The sequence below is a fragment of the Centruroides vittatus genome, unplaced genomic scaffold (assembly GCF_030686945.1).
Source record: "Centruroides vittatus isolate TY-2023 unplaced genomic scaffold, ASM3068694v2 contig_1388, whole genome shotgun sequence".
NCBI lineage: Eukaryota > Metazoa > Arthropoda > Arachnida > Scorpiones > Buthidae > Centruroides > Centruroides vittatus.
Window position 1 is genome coordinate 66,401 of NW_027120871.1, and position 15,208 is coordinate 81,608.

The 15,208-nt window shown below is 30.1% G+C and overlaps 1 protein-coding gene across 1 annotated transcript in view; it reads left to right on the plus strand.

Moving 5' to 3' along the window:
• Positions 1 to 14,672, plus strand: part of LOC136968088 (uncharacterized) — a 67,791-nt gene extending 53,119 nt beyond the window's left edge. Inside the window, exons 2-4 of the mRNA XM_067262052.1 lie at positions 14,288 to 14,356; positions 14,432 to 14,521; positions 14,586 to 14,672. Of these exons, the coding sequence (XP_067118153.1) occupies positions 14,288 to 14,356; positions 14,432 to 14,521; positions 14,586 to 14,666 (240 nt within the window). The 3' untranslated portion in view covers positions 14,667 to 14,672. The remainder of the gene's footprint in view (positions 1 to 14,287; positions 14,357 to 14,431; positions 14,522 to 14,585) is intronic.
• Positions 14,673 to 15,208: the final 536 nt, after the last annotated feature.

Below are 15,208 nucleotides of genomic sequence, written 5' to 3' on the forward strand. Positions count from 1 at the left end.
TAAATACTAGATGGCTGTACATTTCTAAATATTTTTTTAAAATTACGATTTTAATTGAAATTTCCGACCCCCGACTTAATTAAACATATATATAATAAAATATATTAATTAAAAAAATTAAAAAACTATTGGATGTTGTTTTTGACATCAGAAAATAGCTTTAAATAACTTTACCGAAGTAAAATCGGTGCACTAGAAATTAGAAGGATGAATGAAGTTACATAAAAAAATCCCATAAAAAACAATTAAGCGTTAATCGCGCGTGATTAAAGGTTAATTAAAATCGCAATAAAATTTTTTCGCGCGGGTAAAAATTTTTCAAAAAATTTGTGGACAGAAATATCCGAAAGTTCAAAAAAGAAAAAATTTTTTTCCCCAGGGCCCAAAAGACCGTTTATTTTAACGCTATGTAAAGTGCTCGAACTGAGTTCGAGCGCGGGTACGAAGTTCAGGGAGTATGAGTTTCTTTAATTATTATTTTTTAAAAAGAAGGTATATGTAATAGCCATTCAGAAAACGCATAAAGTTTTTCCGGACGACCCGTATATAAAGTGCTGTAAATAAAACATCATAGGACTACTTACCGATTGTGCCCCGTTCGAAACGCCATTGCTTAAGCTTGCCATCGTCGTGGAGGTGCACACTGAACAGCGGATGCACGCGAAGCGTATCACGTGGCCCAATTCAACGTCACTCAGTCACGTGACTTGGTCTCTTACGCGTTCCGTGCAGCTTTTCTTCTTGCGGAAGAATCCGTTCTCTTTGCACTAATCACGTGATACAGCAAACGATGTCTTATTATTAACACGTGATTAACTCTTGTCACTTCGAACAGCTCGCGGACTAGTTTGACAACTTCCTAGTTACGCTTTTCTAACATCGTAACGTTCGATATCCAAATCCCAGTTAATATTTGACATCGACGATTTATTTTTCGATGTTAACTTAGTAAAAACAGAACAAATAAAATAATAAATAATCGAATTACTTTAAAATTCAGATTAAATGCAATTAAACTATAAATTTAATATCTAAATTTACAAACATATATGTCTTATATAACTAATCTCTCTAATTTTAAAATCTGAAGTTATATAACAGTAATATATAAATTACTGTAAGATGTGTGACAACACTACATAGAGACTTAAAATATTTTATTTTAATCGATTATCCGACTCTTGATTAACCGACCGCGTTCTAGTCGGCAAATTCAAATGTCTGCTAGTGATGTGGAACTACAATATTTGGTTTTGTCTAGACTACTTTAATACTATTTTTGTTAAATTTTTGTATGTTTTAGCTGGCAGCACTGGCTCGACCATGAAAGGGAGGCTAGTATTTAAACCAGGCCTAATACACTATACTAATAATATATTTTTTCATACTTTTCAGTTAACCCCAGTCCCCAATTAAGTCGGATAATCGATGTTCTACTGTAATAGTAGCCTACTCTATATGGCTAAGGAAAGTTGCTTAACGTAATACCCTATTCACACTGTACATTTTAAGCGGGATTAAGATTTAAGCAGAATTAAGTTAAGTCGCATTGTCGAAAACAAGATTAACTACTCGTTCACACTAGGTAATTAAAGCGGGATATTTAATTCGCTTAGCCCTCAAGTGGGTGTACTCAACATTACATTTTAAAGAAAATCAAACTTTTGCTTATTTTTCGTAAATCATCATAAATTAATTTATATTTAGTAATTTAAAATATAAATAACTTATTTGAAATGCATAAGACGTCAGTTAGGAATTATTAACATTTATTATCAGTGATGTCGTTGTTATTGACAGCACGATTCTCTCAATGTTTATAACACTTTAGCGATAGAACTGTGATAAGAATGGATTTTTTGACAGAAATTTATATATATATTTTTTTCGCAAACAAGAAATTATATTATTATTTAAACTTTTTGTACCGAAGCAGCATATACATGCTAACAGAGAAGAGTATCGTTTGTTTGAACATTTGTACCTGTACATCTGCTTCCGCCATTATTTTTGAACTTGTGGAAAGCTTGAAGCGATTTAAGCTGAGCCAGTTGTTGGTAGTTAAACCGGTTTAACGTTAAGTCAGTTCCGTTCATATTTCATACCTTAAGCTGGCTTAAAATGTACACTGTGAGTAGGGTATAACTCCTCGTGCCTTCGGCACTCGGGGCGACCAGACCCGGAGTTTACCCGATCGCCACCAGAGGGAGTCCAGTGTAATATAAAGACCGGTTCGAACACGTGCCCTTCACCTTTTTCGACTTCTCGTCTATGTTTGTGGACTGTTTTTGGTAATTGTGCATATTAAGGGAATATGAATTTTTTAAATTATGTTATATTAAAAAGAATGTATATTTAATAGTCGTTCGGAAAACGCATAACGTTTTTCCGTCCGACCCGTATATAAAGAGCTATAAACAAAAAATCATAGAACTACTTACCGATTGTGCCCCCGTTCGAAACGCCATTGCTTAAGCTTGCAGTCGTCGTGGAGGTGCACACTAGACAGCGGATGCACGCGAAACGTATCACGTGACCCAATTTCAACGTCACTCTGACGCGTTCCGTGCAGCTTTTCTTCTTGCGGAAGAATCCGTTCTCTTTGCACTAATCACGTGATACAGCAAACGATGTCTTATTATTAACACGTGATTAACTCTTGTCACTTCGAAACAGCTCGCGAACTACAGTTTGACAACTTCCTAGTTACGCTTTTCTAACATCGTAACGTTCTATATCCAAATCCCAGTTAATATTTGACATCGACGATTTATTTCTCGATGTTCACTCCGTAAAAACAGAACAAATGAAATAATAAATAATCGAATTACTTTAAAATTCAGATTAAATGCTATAAAACTATGAACTTAATATCTACATTTACAAACATTTATGTCTTATATAACTAATCTAATTTTAAAATCTAAAGTTATATGACAATAATTAGTATTGATCGCATATTTTACATACAGTAACTTATATATTATTGTTAAATAACTTTGCATTTTAAAATTAGAAATAAAACATGCATGTTTGTAAATTTAGATAATACATTTATAACTATAAGCATTTAATCTAAATTTTAAAGTAATTCGGTTATAATGTTAAATTAATGAGAAATATAAAACAAAAGGCACAGTAGTGCATTTATTAGAATAAAGAAAAGTTTGTACAACAAAATATGATCTTAATCGTCTTTAAAAGATGCGTTTGTCAGCAGATTTCGATCGTTGGTATACCTAAGGGTTTACCAACGGTGACACTAAGGGTTTAAATTACAAAAAACCTGTAGCTTTTAACACTAAGTAGCATACAAAAATAATTCAGCATTGAAAGAAATTGGAAGTAACGCCATCAACAAAAATTTTGTCAACCGAAAGGGAACTGTTGAAGTGTCTTTTAATATTAATAAAATGTAGTTAATAATTACGCTAAAAGTATACAAACAATGGCGTGCCGTCATTGGAAGCGGTGGAAGCGCCGCTTCCACCTTCCAATGACCTTCCCTTGTATTTTCTAAAATATAAATTTTCATATTTTAACATACTTTGAATTAATTAAAATTAATATTTTATTATAACCGCATTATATATCTTATTACAAATTTCTATACTACATGTAAAAAAAACGATAAGATTGCTATTGTATATTCGAATATCAGTGGCGGAAGGAATGTCGAAACCGAGTCAGCAGCCAGATTATAGGCATTGGCGCATGCGCTTTACAGAGCACCAACCTCACGGTTTAGCTGGTGGAAGCTATATACGTATAAAGCTTCCAATTTTATATTCCGGACAGGTTCTGGGCTGTTAGCCGCCTGCCTGCTAGATATTTGGCCGCCCTCGCCCGATTATGTGAATCATGAGTAGACTAGATTTATAACTTAACCCGACAGATATGAGTTTACTGGCATGTTTTTATGATAGTTTTCTGTATAGTTGACAGGAGTTTTAAAAAATCCATTAAAATATTTGATATATTTATTCTGCGTTTATTCCGCTCGCCCATCTTATATTACTTACGGATTTCAATGTTAAACCAGTGATATTACGATTTAGTATGTCCCATCTGTAAGGGGATGTCGAAAAAACGTGTACAATTCTTGTATAATGTTAAAAAGTTAACTGTTACTTTGGCAGCATCATTTACAACCAAATTTCATGAATGAGACGTACAAGATACAATAAAAGCTCTAGAATTTATTTTCCTTAAATTTACGATTTACGTATCCGTTGTCATAAAAATTTGTCTTTCCACTTTTTTCCCAAGACTCAGATATTCAAGTACAAAATAACTGGTTTCAACTTATTTCTACTTAAGAAGTAATTAAATAATTAAGAGATTAGGGAATTAGGGACATAAATAAAACCCTGCCGAAAGAGCCAGAATTTTAAACAAAAGCTTAACCGAACCAATCTCTAGCCGAGTACAGTGGGGACTGATTTCTTCGTAATATTAGATAATAAAGACAGAAATTTTTCTAGTTCAATGAGAGTGACTAAAAAGTTGTAAATTTTGGAAATTTTCGTGGACACTGTCCTAAAACGAATTAGTTAGAAAACGAACAACGGACAATCTGTTAAGTTTAACATATTTAGATTTTTACAGCTATGGTGAGAAACGTTGAAAATTTACGACAACCCTGTCGCGTCTTTGAGATATACTAGTGATGCGAGAAAAGAGGCATTTGACATTGACCGGTATCGGCACCCTCGGGATTTGGCATGTAAACACTGCACACCTACCTGGACCGTCTCTGATTCCATCCATTAGCCACTCGTATCGAGCTATTTGATTAAATGAATTGTTTTAAAATTTAAAAAGTAAAGAATATTTTATGTTATTTTTATGTACGTTTTTTTACAAAGCTACATTTAATTATAATTTTCTTTAAAAGTATATTAATACAATTGAACAATATATTGTATCAGGTATGTATATCCAGCGCACATTTTATTTCCCCGAGTAAGTTTTTATAATTTATTTTTAATTTTAGCTCGTATGTCGTGGCTAGCGATTCGGAATGTAACTGTGATATTAAAAATACATTTAGAGAAGTTTACAGTTTTTACTGGCTTATCGAACAAATGAATACGAATGAATCCTACTAAACCATCACTGACGTGCAATTAACTGATTGCCCCTGGAAGTCGGCTTCTTACAGAAACACAGCTTCCCTATCACCAAATGTCACGGCACGCCACTGTATACAAACTATATTAAATTTGTAATATTTACTAAAACTGTTAATCAGGATTAATAGCAATCAAATGTCATACTATTTTATATTAGTTTAACACAAAAAACAAATTTTTAGTAGTGAAAGGGTCGTGGAGGAAGACGACGATATTACATTTACAGAGAAGAATAAGGAATAAACTCAAATAAATGTTATATGAAAGATTAGATATATATATATATATATATATATATATATATATTATTTTTTATATTTATTCTATTATTACTTTTATATTATATTTTATTGTTAAAAGTAGTATATATAGATATATATATATATATATATACTACTTTTAACAATAAAATATAATATAAAAGTAATAATAGAATAAATATAAAAAAATAATCGAAACATAATAAGTAATTACATTTTATTGGATGTATTTAACTGGAAAGTAATTACATTCACAAATTATTAGATGGGCAACTATTTACGTAATATTTTTCAACAAAACAAAATAAATAAATAAAGAACTTGTTGACATCGTGCACATTTAACAAATCAAAGAGTTTGGCAATTATCTCAACACAATTTAAACTGTTAGTGTCTAAAAATATGTTTTACATTTAAAATTCACATTTTTACGTATGAGTCTAGAAGCAAAACCATCCATATTTAATCAAATTATTAAATATTGGCGCAGATAATTGATGAAAAGCGAATGTAATTTTATTATGTCATTTTTTATCGAAGAAGCGTTACAAAATAATTGTATATCGTTTAAAATTTCTTTAGCTAAAAGTTTTACTTGTCTATGAAATCCAACATCTAAAGATGGACGTACACTTTGGTGGAATAATTGGTACTTCGCATGAATTTTGATTTATAGATGTTTGAAATACTGTGTTATAAATATTAATATTTGTTTGCCCACTCCACGAGTCAATTATTAATAATGAGTTTTCTGTTATATTTGAAGCTAATATATCTTTTACATAGTTTGTAATAATTACTATAGTAGCTGTAACAGTAACGTTTGGGGCATTAAACAGCAGCGATCTTTCAATTCTAGGTCCGAAGGTTCCGTGATCCTCTTTAAGCAAATAAATACATTACCTACAGCTCGTCCGTTAGCATTAATTAAATATTAAACAGTGTAGGAATGTGTAATTTTATTACTTGGAGAATGTGCAAATCAAATAGTATTTTATCTCCTTTATACGAAAGTGTTCTTGGTGAAATCATTTCGTATGAAAAAACCACACTGATCTGTATTGAATATAAGGTTACGCGAATAAGATGGCAATAAATTGTTTACTGTGGTTTGAAATTTGCGCTGCTTTTATTAAAATATCCTTTTCGTTTACTCTATTTTATTTACAAGTTTTGTAGTTTTACGAGATACTGATCTGTATTCTTTTTTAAATTTAGCATCCCAGGAATCACTAGCTGTAAACTTAATTATATTCTTATCAGCTTTTTCATAATTATTTGAATATCCTGATTCACAGTCGGTGTTTGCGTTATCGACTTCTTTTTCTTTAAGCAGACAAGTGTTTTTTTCGTCTGAAATAACTTTAATCAAATTATTGTCTTCCATCCGACAAAATTCTTCGTCATCTCTACTTACATAATTACTTAAAATATCGCTAAATGCATTAAAAGCATTTTAGCTACCGTTTATCAATGTCCAAAATAAAAGGCATATAAATCTCTTCTGTAGACCAGACATTACCACATAAACGTTTAAATTCTGTTATAATATTTTGAATATTTACATTTAAGTCTTCTCCCATTTTCGAAAATTCTAGAATTTATTCTAAATTTAATATCGTTATCTTCCTCCACGACCCTTTCACTACTAAAAATTTGCTTTTTTTTATGTTAAATTAATATAAAATAGTATGACATTTGATTGCTATTAACCCTGATTAATAGTTTTAGTGAATATTACAAATTTAATATGGTGTTTGTATACTTTTAGCGTAATTATTAACTAAATTTGATTAATATTTATTAAAAGACACTTCAACAGTTTCCTGTGAAATGTATTTAAAGAGTGAATAACAACCTTTTTAGATATCTACTCAGATTCTTAATGTTTAAATTTAACAAAAACGTTTACTTAGTAAAAATTTTGTGCTGGAGATCTACAAAGTTTTGTTTTATATTTTTTAGAAATGCATTCTTTATCTTCAAACTTCCCATTACATTTTGCCCGACTGTTTCAGTCGTGATATAAACTTGGAATGAAAGATGGATCGTCGCTAAACACGTTCAAATAAGTCCTAAAAACAGTTAACTATTAACTATTTACTTGCTGGTATCGCAGCCTTAATACTTTTCTAAAAAGTTACTCTTTAAAAAGAGAGCTAATTTCTAGAATAAAAAGTATAATTTTGACAGCCGCGTTTTTGGGCCAAATCTCAAATTACGAAAAGCAAACTAATAAACTAATACATAATTTAATTGGGACAACTTTTCGCTTAATTGGGAAGGTAGCGGAAAAGGAATTTAGCAATTTTTGATATATTTTAGGGAACTTCCGAAAATACTGCGACACTACGATCGCTAATGTGCAGTTGGCGGAGACAAAGCAATTTTGTCTTTCGCTTGAACTGTTCGGTTTTTCCGGAGGGGGTTAGCATAGCGGGACGTATCCCGTCTGAGGACGACTCTGAATTCGAGCTCATTGTTTGTAGTGGCATAATTCAGAATAATTGCTAATATATAAACTAATGATTTTACAAGTCTAATTATCTAATTACAGTCACTATTCGAAAGTAGTCGTATTATCCACTGAGAATTCTTTTATCTTTTGCTGAATAAAACTCCATATTTTTAATGAAGAAATATTTATCCAATTGTGGTTATGAAGAAATGTAAACGATCAGTTTTAAATTAAAAGCTTATACATAAAAACAACATATACATTAATTATTTAATAAAACGATTCATTCGATTTTTATAATAAATCGAATGTATAGTCTTATTAATTAAATAACTAATATCAATCAATCAATCAAGTTTATTAGCGTAGTAGGGAGACTATCCGATTTTCTTTTGAACAATTGGTTTGAATTGCTGTTTTTTTCCTTTTCTAGAAGGGACATTTGCATATGTGGTGTGGCGGACTTACCATTGGATGCATTTCATATTATTGCTGTTTGTTCTTTTTTGTCAAAATTACGTGAGGAGACTTTTGGGATTCCCAATTTTTCATTTAATCAGTTTAAGAAAGTTATTTCTGATTTTGATTTATTCTTTAAGGCTTAAAGCGAAAGCTGTGCTTATTTATGTAAATTACGTTTTGGGGCGTGGTCTGCCTACTATTTAATCTGTGGTTGCTTGGACTGCTTGGGAGACTATCCGATTTTCTTTTGAACAATTGGTTTGAATTGCTGTTTTTTTTCTTTTTTAGGTAAGTTTTAGCTCTGTTGGTTGCTAATTTTTTTTTTCGGATAGTTCTCCCAAGTAGTTCTTTAAGTTTTATTTTCTGATTTTGGATTTAGTTTAAAATGATAATTGCAAAATTTATAAATTACTAATGTTATTACAATTGATGAATATCTGTGAAATGTTTTTGTTATTTTATAAGATTTTGTATACTTTTGTTTTGTTCTATCCCCGCATCAGGGTCTTTGTACCAGAATGCTTAAATAAATAAATAAATAAATATTAGCGTAGTAGGCATTAGCCTGTTACAAGGGGGGTTAAAAATACATTTTTTAGGATAACATAATCTACAATTTTAGGTATCCTTTAACATTGTATACCTTTTCAATTTATTAATTAGCCATAAGGATTAATTAACTATTAACACATTGCCTAATAACCTATTGACAATATTATACAGCCCATAAATGTCATTACTATTGACTTTATTTAGTTTATTATACATATCAATTTCCGTCTTTTGGTTATGACTTTGATCCTTGATAATATTTAAATCTTGTTCTTCCTTCTCGTTACATCCGTAGATTAAGTGTAGTTTTGATAATTTTTTTCCACACTTGGAGCAGGTACATTGATTATATTCTATGTATTTATTTATAGTAACTAGACCTTTTTGATTAAGTCTTAACTGAATGAAAAACTTTTTAACATTAAATGGGAGATTTGAAAGCATATAGTTGTTGATATAAGGGTAGTTAAGGATTATATTATAGTGTGAGTTATTTCTTCTTTTTCTTATATCTTCATTATCCTGGCTTATTGAATATTCCATGGCTTTATATAGTAATTGACTGATTCGTTGGTCATTATTTTTGAGATACTCAAATACTAGTTCTATCGAAAATCCGTAAGCATTAAAAATCTTCGATAATTGAGTTATCCAATTCCGTTGAATGTTTATATTTCTAGATCTATTGTATAATAAGTACATTAGTTTAGATGACAAATCTTCTGCATTAATTATTTTTTGAAGCCAATTAATATATCTTTTTACCGGAATAGTATTAAGTTTGAATCTCTTAAGTTCCTTAAATAACTAATAAAAGTTATTCGAAGATTTATAAAAATTGTTTTAATAAAATTTATTTAGTAAATACAGTAAATTAATACAACAGCGAGTCAATAAATAAATAAACAGCTGAAAAACCATCATATTGCTTTTGGCTGGTTATTTGTCATCCTTAAATCTAAAAACTTTTATTGCAATTTTCATATATATATATATATGTATGTATCATTAACGTCATATTAAGCATCATAAACAATAAATTAATAATGAAGATAAAATGAAATATGTGGATATATACTGTTTAAGAATAGAGATAATACAGCACATAGCTGCAACGGAGAATTTAGAATCAATAATAATATCAAAGAAGTAACTGACAATAAATAATGACGCTGGATGATAAATTTAAGCTAGAATGTTCACAAACACTTCCGATATGACCAAATTTATTGGTGCATCTAAGAAATTGTGTAATTATCTTAAAAATATAGCAAAACAATAAATTATAAGCAGTGGCGTAGCGTGGGAGTCAGCCGCCCGGGGCGGAGGAAAATTTCGCCGCCCCCTTATTTAGGTATCTCAATTTACAGGACTAAAATATACAGTAATTCTAAAGAACTTTTCGGCAAGAACAATCATCATTATTGTGTATTGTACAGTACATGTTACAAATAAAAAAGTCATGTATATATGTTTTGCAATTCAATAATCACATTTATTACAAAAATTTTTACAAATTATTATTATTATTTATTGTAAAATTTTGCCGCCCCCACTACGCTACGCCACTGATTATAAGGTCTGTATAGACCTGAAGATTACATTCGGAATAGTTATTTGGGAATGCGCTCCTAATTACAAGAAACAAACAGTATAAATATTATTGAATAATTTGCGCCATTATGATTCTGTGTCTGCCTATTATCTACAAGGATATCGACAGATCGGGTTACGTTAAGCAACTTTCCTTAGCCATATAGAGTAGACTACTATTATAACTATCACTCCTTTCGGCCTTCTGATTTTTCTCCTTTGCATCAAGAGGAAACGTATGCAATTATTTTGAAACAGTTTAATGATTGAACCTTGATAATTCTAAATCGAAAAAATGAAGTTACTTGCACCTCCACGACGACAGCAAGCTTAAGTAATGGCGTCTCGAACGGAGCACAATCGGTAAGTAGTGCTATGATTTTTTGTTTATAGCTCTTTATGTACGGGTCGGACGGAAAAACGTTATGCGTTTTCCGAACGACTATTAAATATACATTCTTTTTAATATAACATAATTAAAAAAATTCATATTCCCTTAATATGCACAATTACCATATAAATTTTAAATAGATGTAAGAATATTTCGCAAGATTTTTCGAGACAAAGAAAGACGGGTGTGTAGGCATTAGCTCATTCTTTAGTTTTTTTTAATATTCGGAATAAATTTAAGCTAATACTTCCTAAAGCTAGTTAGTTCTTAAACTTTTTTTTATAGCTTTAATTCGCTTTTATATAATTTCAATCTTAAACTTCTTACCTTCGCAATCATTTCGATTCGTTCTTATAAACGCGGCTGATAGCGATACATCGGTTAATCCTATCGATCGTCTCTTATATTTAAAACAATTGTAAGTCAAAAAGCAACAGTTACATTTACACATAATGACTAGTCATCTTTCTTTGTTTGACAATCTTTTTTTCGAAAAAGAAAAACAACTAACGCCCTCTGCTTTTTTTCTTGCGGATTTTCTTTAAAAACTACTTTCAATTTCTAATTTAGACTATTTATAATAAAAATTTTTTAAAATAAATATACAACATAATATTTATTGTTTTTTAGGTGCTATTGATCATAAAAAGAAATAGACGACGATGACGACGACGTCAATAAATATATTAAAAAACTTATATATAAAAATAAAAATATATAAATATATAAAAATAAAAATATATAGATATGAAAAAAATAAAATAAAAATATTGATTCTCTTAAGATGACTTAACAAAAAAACTTATATAAAGTATACTAATAAAAGAAAGAGAAAAATATATATATATCGTAAAAGAATCAATAAAAACCAAATAGCAAATGACACGATCCGATTAGCGACGGACGGTTCGTGCTGTTTTGTTATTTCTTTAAATCACCTTCATAATTTCGAAGGACGAAAAAAAATAATTTAAAAAAATGAAGTTTAATATTTTGTCACCAGCTTAACAAAAAAAAATACTTTTATATAAAAATATCTTAAATACTAAAGTTATATATATAATAATAATATTAATTCTCTTAAAGAAAATATTGATTCTCTTAAGAGGTCTATATATAAACAAAACTTATATATAAAAAAAATCTCTTAAAATTATATATATAAAAAATATTGATTCTCTTAAGACTCGTCGGCGAATTATTCTACAAACGCTCGTTCAAATTTCGACGTATTCTAAAAACGCTCGCTCAAATTTTGCGGTGAAGTATATTCGAAGGGGCAACAAAAATGGGCGTGGTTTTAATGTCTACGAGAGCTTTTGGGATGCAAATATCGTAGAAACGCTCGAGCGATTCAACGGTTATTGCGATTTTTAGCCCCTGGTCGACGTCTTTCCCCCGGAATGTTGAGCGTTACTACGATAAAAGTTGTAAAGTCTTAACAGTTTAACAAATTATCCCAGAGTCTCTCTTCTTTATACTAGTTATACACATTTAGTCTTTCTGTTCTGTCAACTAAGAAATTATTTTTTCATAATCATACATCGGTTACGAATTGGGTTAAACCACTGAACACTTGTACTTTGTCGAAGGTCCTCGCCATGGACTGCCCACATATAATTTTTTCACTTGTCTAACATCTAAACAGGGCACGTTTCTTATTGAAAATCCTCTCCGAAGGCATATTATTTAGCAGATCGCCCTTACATTGCTTTGCCATGCTCTATCATTCCAATTTCTCTATACCCATCAAGTGAGTTCGAACATATATACTACGACAGAAGTGACCGGATGGTGGGCGAAAGAACCCAATGTATTCGAGACAGACCATACATTAAAACTTTTTTAAGAATTACTTGCTTGGATTCCATTCCGGGTCCCTAAATTAAAAGTCTGAAGACTACACTGCCTGGGCTGTTAACAAAAGATATTTAAAAAACAGAATTAAAAAAATTCATTAATTAGAACTGATTATATAATATATCAATTACGAAATGAAAGTTTAATCATAATTTACGATTAGATGATGAGGTTAAACATAAATAGCTTTTGTTTACTATCATACAATTTTTAAAGCTTAGATTCCGTGTGGAAACACGATAAACTATACATTTATTGCATCAACCTTGGATTCTGTAAACAGTAATTACGACGAAAGGCATATCGAAATTCAGATTTGAAATCCAAAACCGTTCAATAGATTATAAAACGCGTATATTGCATTTTCAACTGTGCGTAGTTCTTGTAGTCTTTCATTTCACAGACACACGTAACGTCTCGACGTCAGATTTGAATAATCCAAGGAACGTATAACTTATATTTCTAATTACATTTTTATAAAATTACGTAAATGTAATTAAATAATGGAAAACTTTTTGGCAAGAATTGAAGCCGAAGACGAGTATATAAGAAATAGAAAAAATACGAACACAGAAAGAGACATCTGTTTGAAATGCGTTTTATCTTCGTTTACGTCTGTAGCAAGAGTTTACGGATATATTTTTTTCATTCCTTGTTCCTGCCACAACCGAAATGATGTTCATGTTCACTCAATTGTAACAAAATTTCATTCGTTGTTCATCGAATATTTCTACTGGATTCATTTCTGTTTGATGTCTTCCATGACAATACCGGTTTTGTCACAAATGATTCCTTGTGAATCGTGGTACTTACTTATCGAGAACGACGTCATCTTTGTCAAAATGGCTGTTGCTATTTTCGTTTTAACGTTCGCACTTATTTTCAGTATTATAAAGAGAGTAAAATTAACCCCAAATATTAAATTGACGAAACCAGAATATTTCTGTCGGAAAAAAGTCTACCGGGTGATTAACTACACGACAATTATAGCTTTAATTATTGTTATAGGTTTAACTGTATTAGTCCAAGCGATGAACATTTTTTATTTTTATGTTGCGTTAGAGAGAGGAAAATCGTACGAGTACGAAGCATTTTTCTGCACCATAGAAGTTGGCATTTTTATTAATTTAATCTCGGGTGGAACACTCTATCTAGCTTTTTTTATTTTGTTATTTATTACCATATTAATGACGATTTTCCAGAAGCTATCCGAGGATTGTCAACTACTAAAAATGAATTATTTGAATTTGGAAACAGAATTTAAAAAAATCATGACGCAACACAATGAACTTTGGAACTGTGTGAAACAATTGAATGGCTCGTTTAATTACGTATTGACAATTTTGTACGGTTCTCTATTAACGGAAACCAGTCTGCTTTATTATATATTGATTTATTCGAAAACAAAATTTGCTTTGAAAATTATAATTTGCATAATTTGTGCTGTAATGACGTTTACTTGTGTTTTAGTAGGATTTTTATCATCCGCTTTTACATCTATTGTAATTTTCGTATTGTATGAAATGCTCTTCCATGTTTTACTCGACTTGTAACATGTTTTTCTTCTTTCTTTCAGATGCAAACATCGTTTCAAGACATTCGAAGATTCGCTCAATGCGATCTGAAATTGGAACAGAAATTAAAAGTAAAGCTGCTGTTATAAAATAGAATTAGCGATACTTTTTAATTTGCATAAAATAATTTTATGAATTTCGTACAGATTGTGAATTTTATGAAAAGATTTGGAAAGGCATCTTTATGTTTATCTATTAACGGTTTCTTCGATGTTACCAAGAAGTTTCCTGTCAAGGTATGCCAGTTAATTAACTCTTTCAATATATTAATGTATTATATATATAAATTTGAATTTGCAGATGTCGAGCGCTCTGTATTCTGTGTTTTCGAGTCTGTTAAAATTCAGGACCGTTTCCAAGAAGAAAAACTGCCCTTACTGAGATTTGAACTGAAGGATTTATCGTTTTGAATATCATTTTCTCTGATAAAAACTGAATTAGTTCATACGATTTAAAATCATGCCTAATTTAGGAAAATCATCGTCACTTGTCGTATAGGCCTAGTTTGTTTTCAATGATAATTTACATACTTTTACAAATGTTTTATTTATATTGTACGCATTGCTTAAATATCTTTAAATGTAGTATCGATTTTAATATTTTAATATTGCATGTTGATTTTGTAAAGTAATTATATACGAATCTTTTTAAAAACGAAAAGCAAAAATAAATTAGAAATGTAAAAAATTTATATGCAAGTAAATCCTTAAGTAAGCTACGTAATTAACAATAAACTAATTCAATTGAATAATCTATTGCTTTTAGCTCTTAATTTTATTTTATTTCCAGTCTATATCACTTAGACATATATATAATATATGATATGATATATATCAAACCGCTGAACAGTGTTAGATTACAAAATCATTAATGATTATTTTTACAATAATATATGGCTCTCTATGACAATATTATACTGAGCA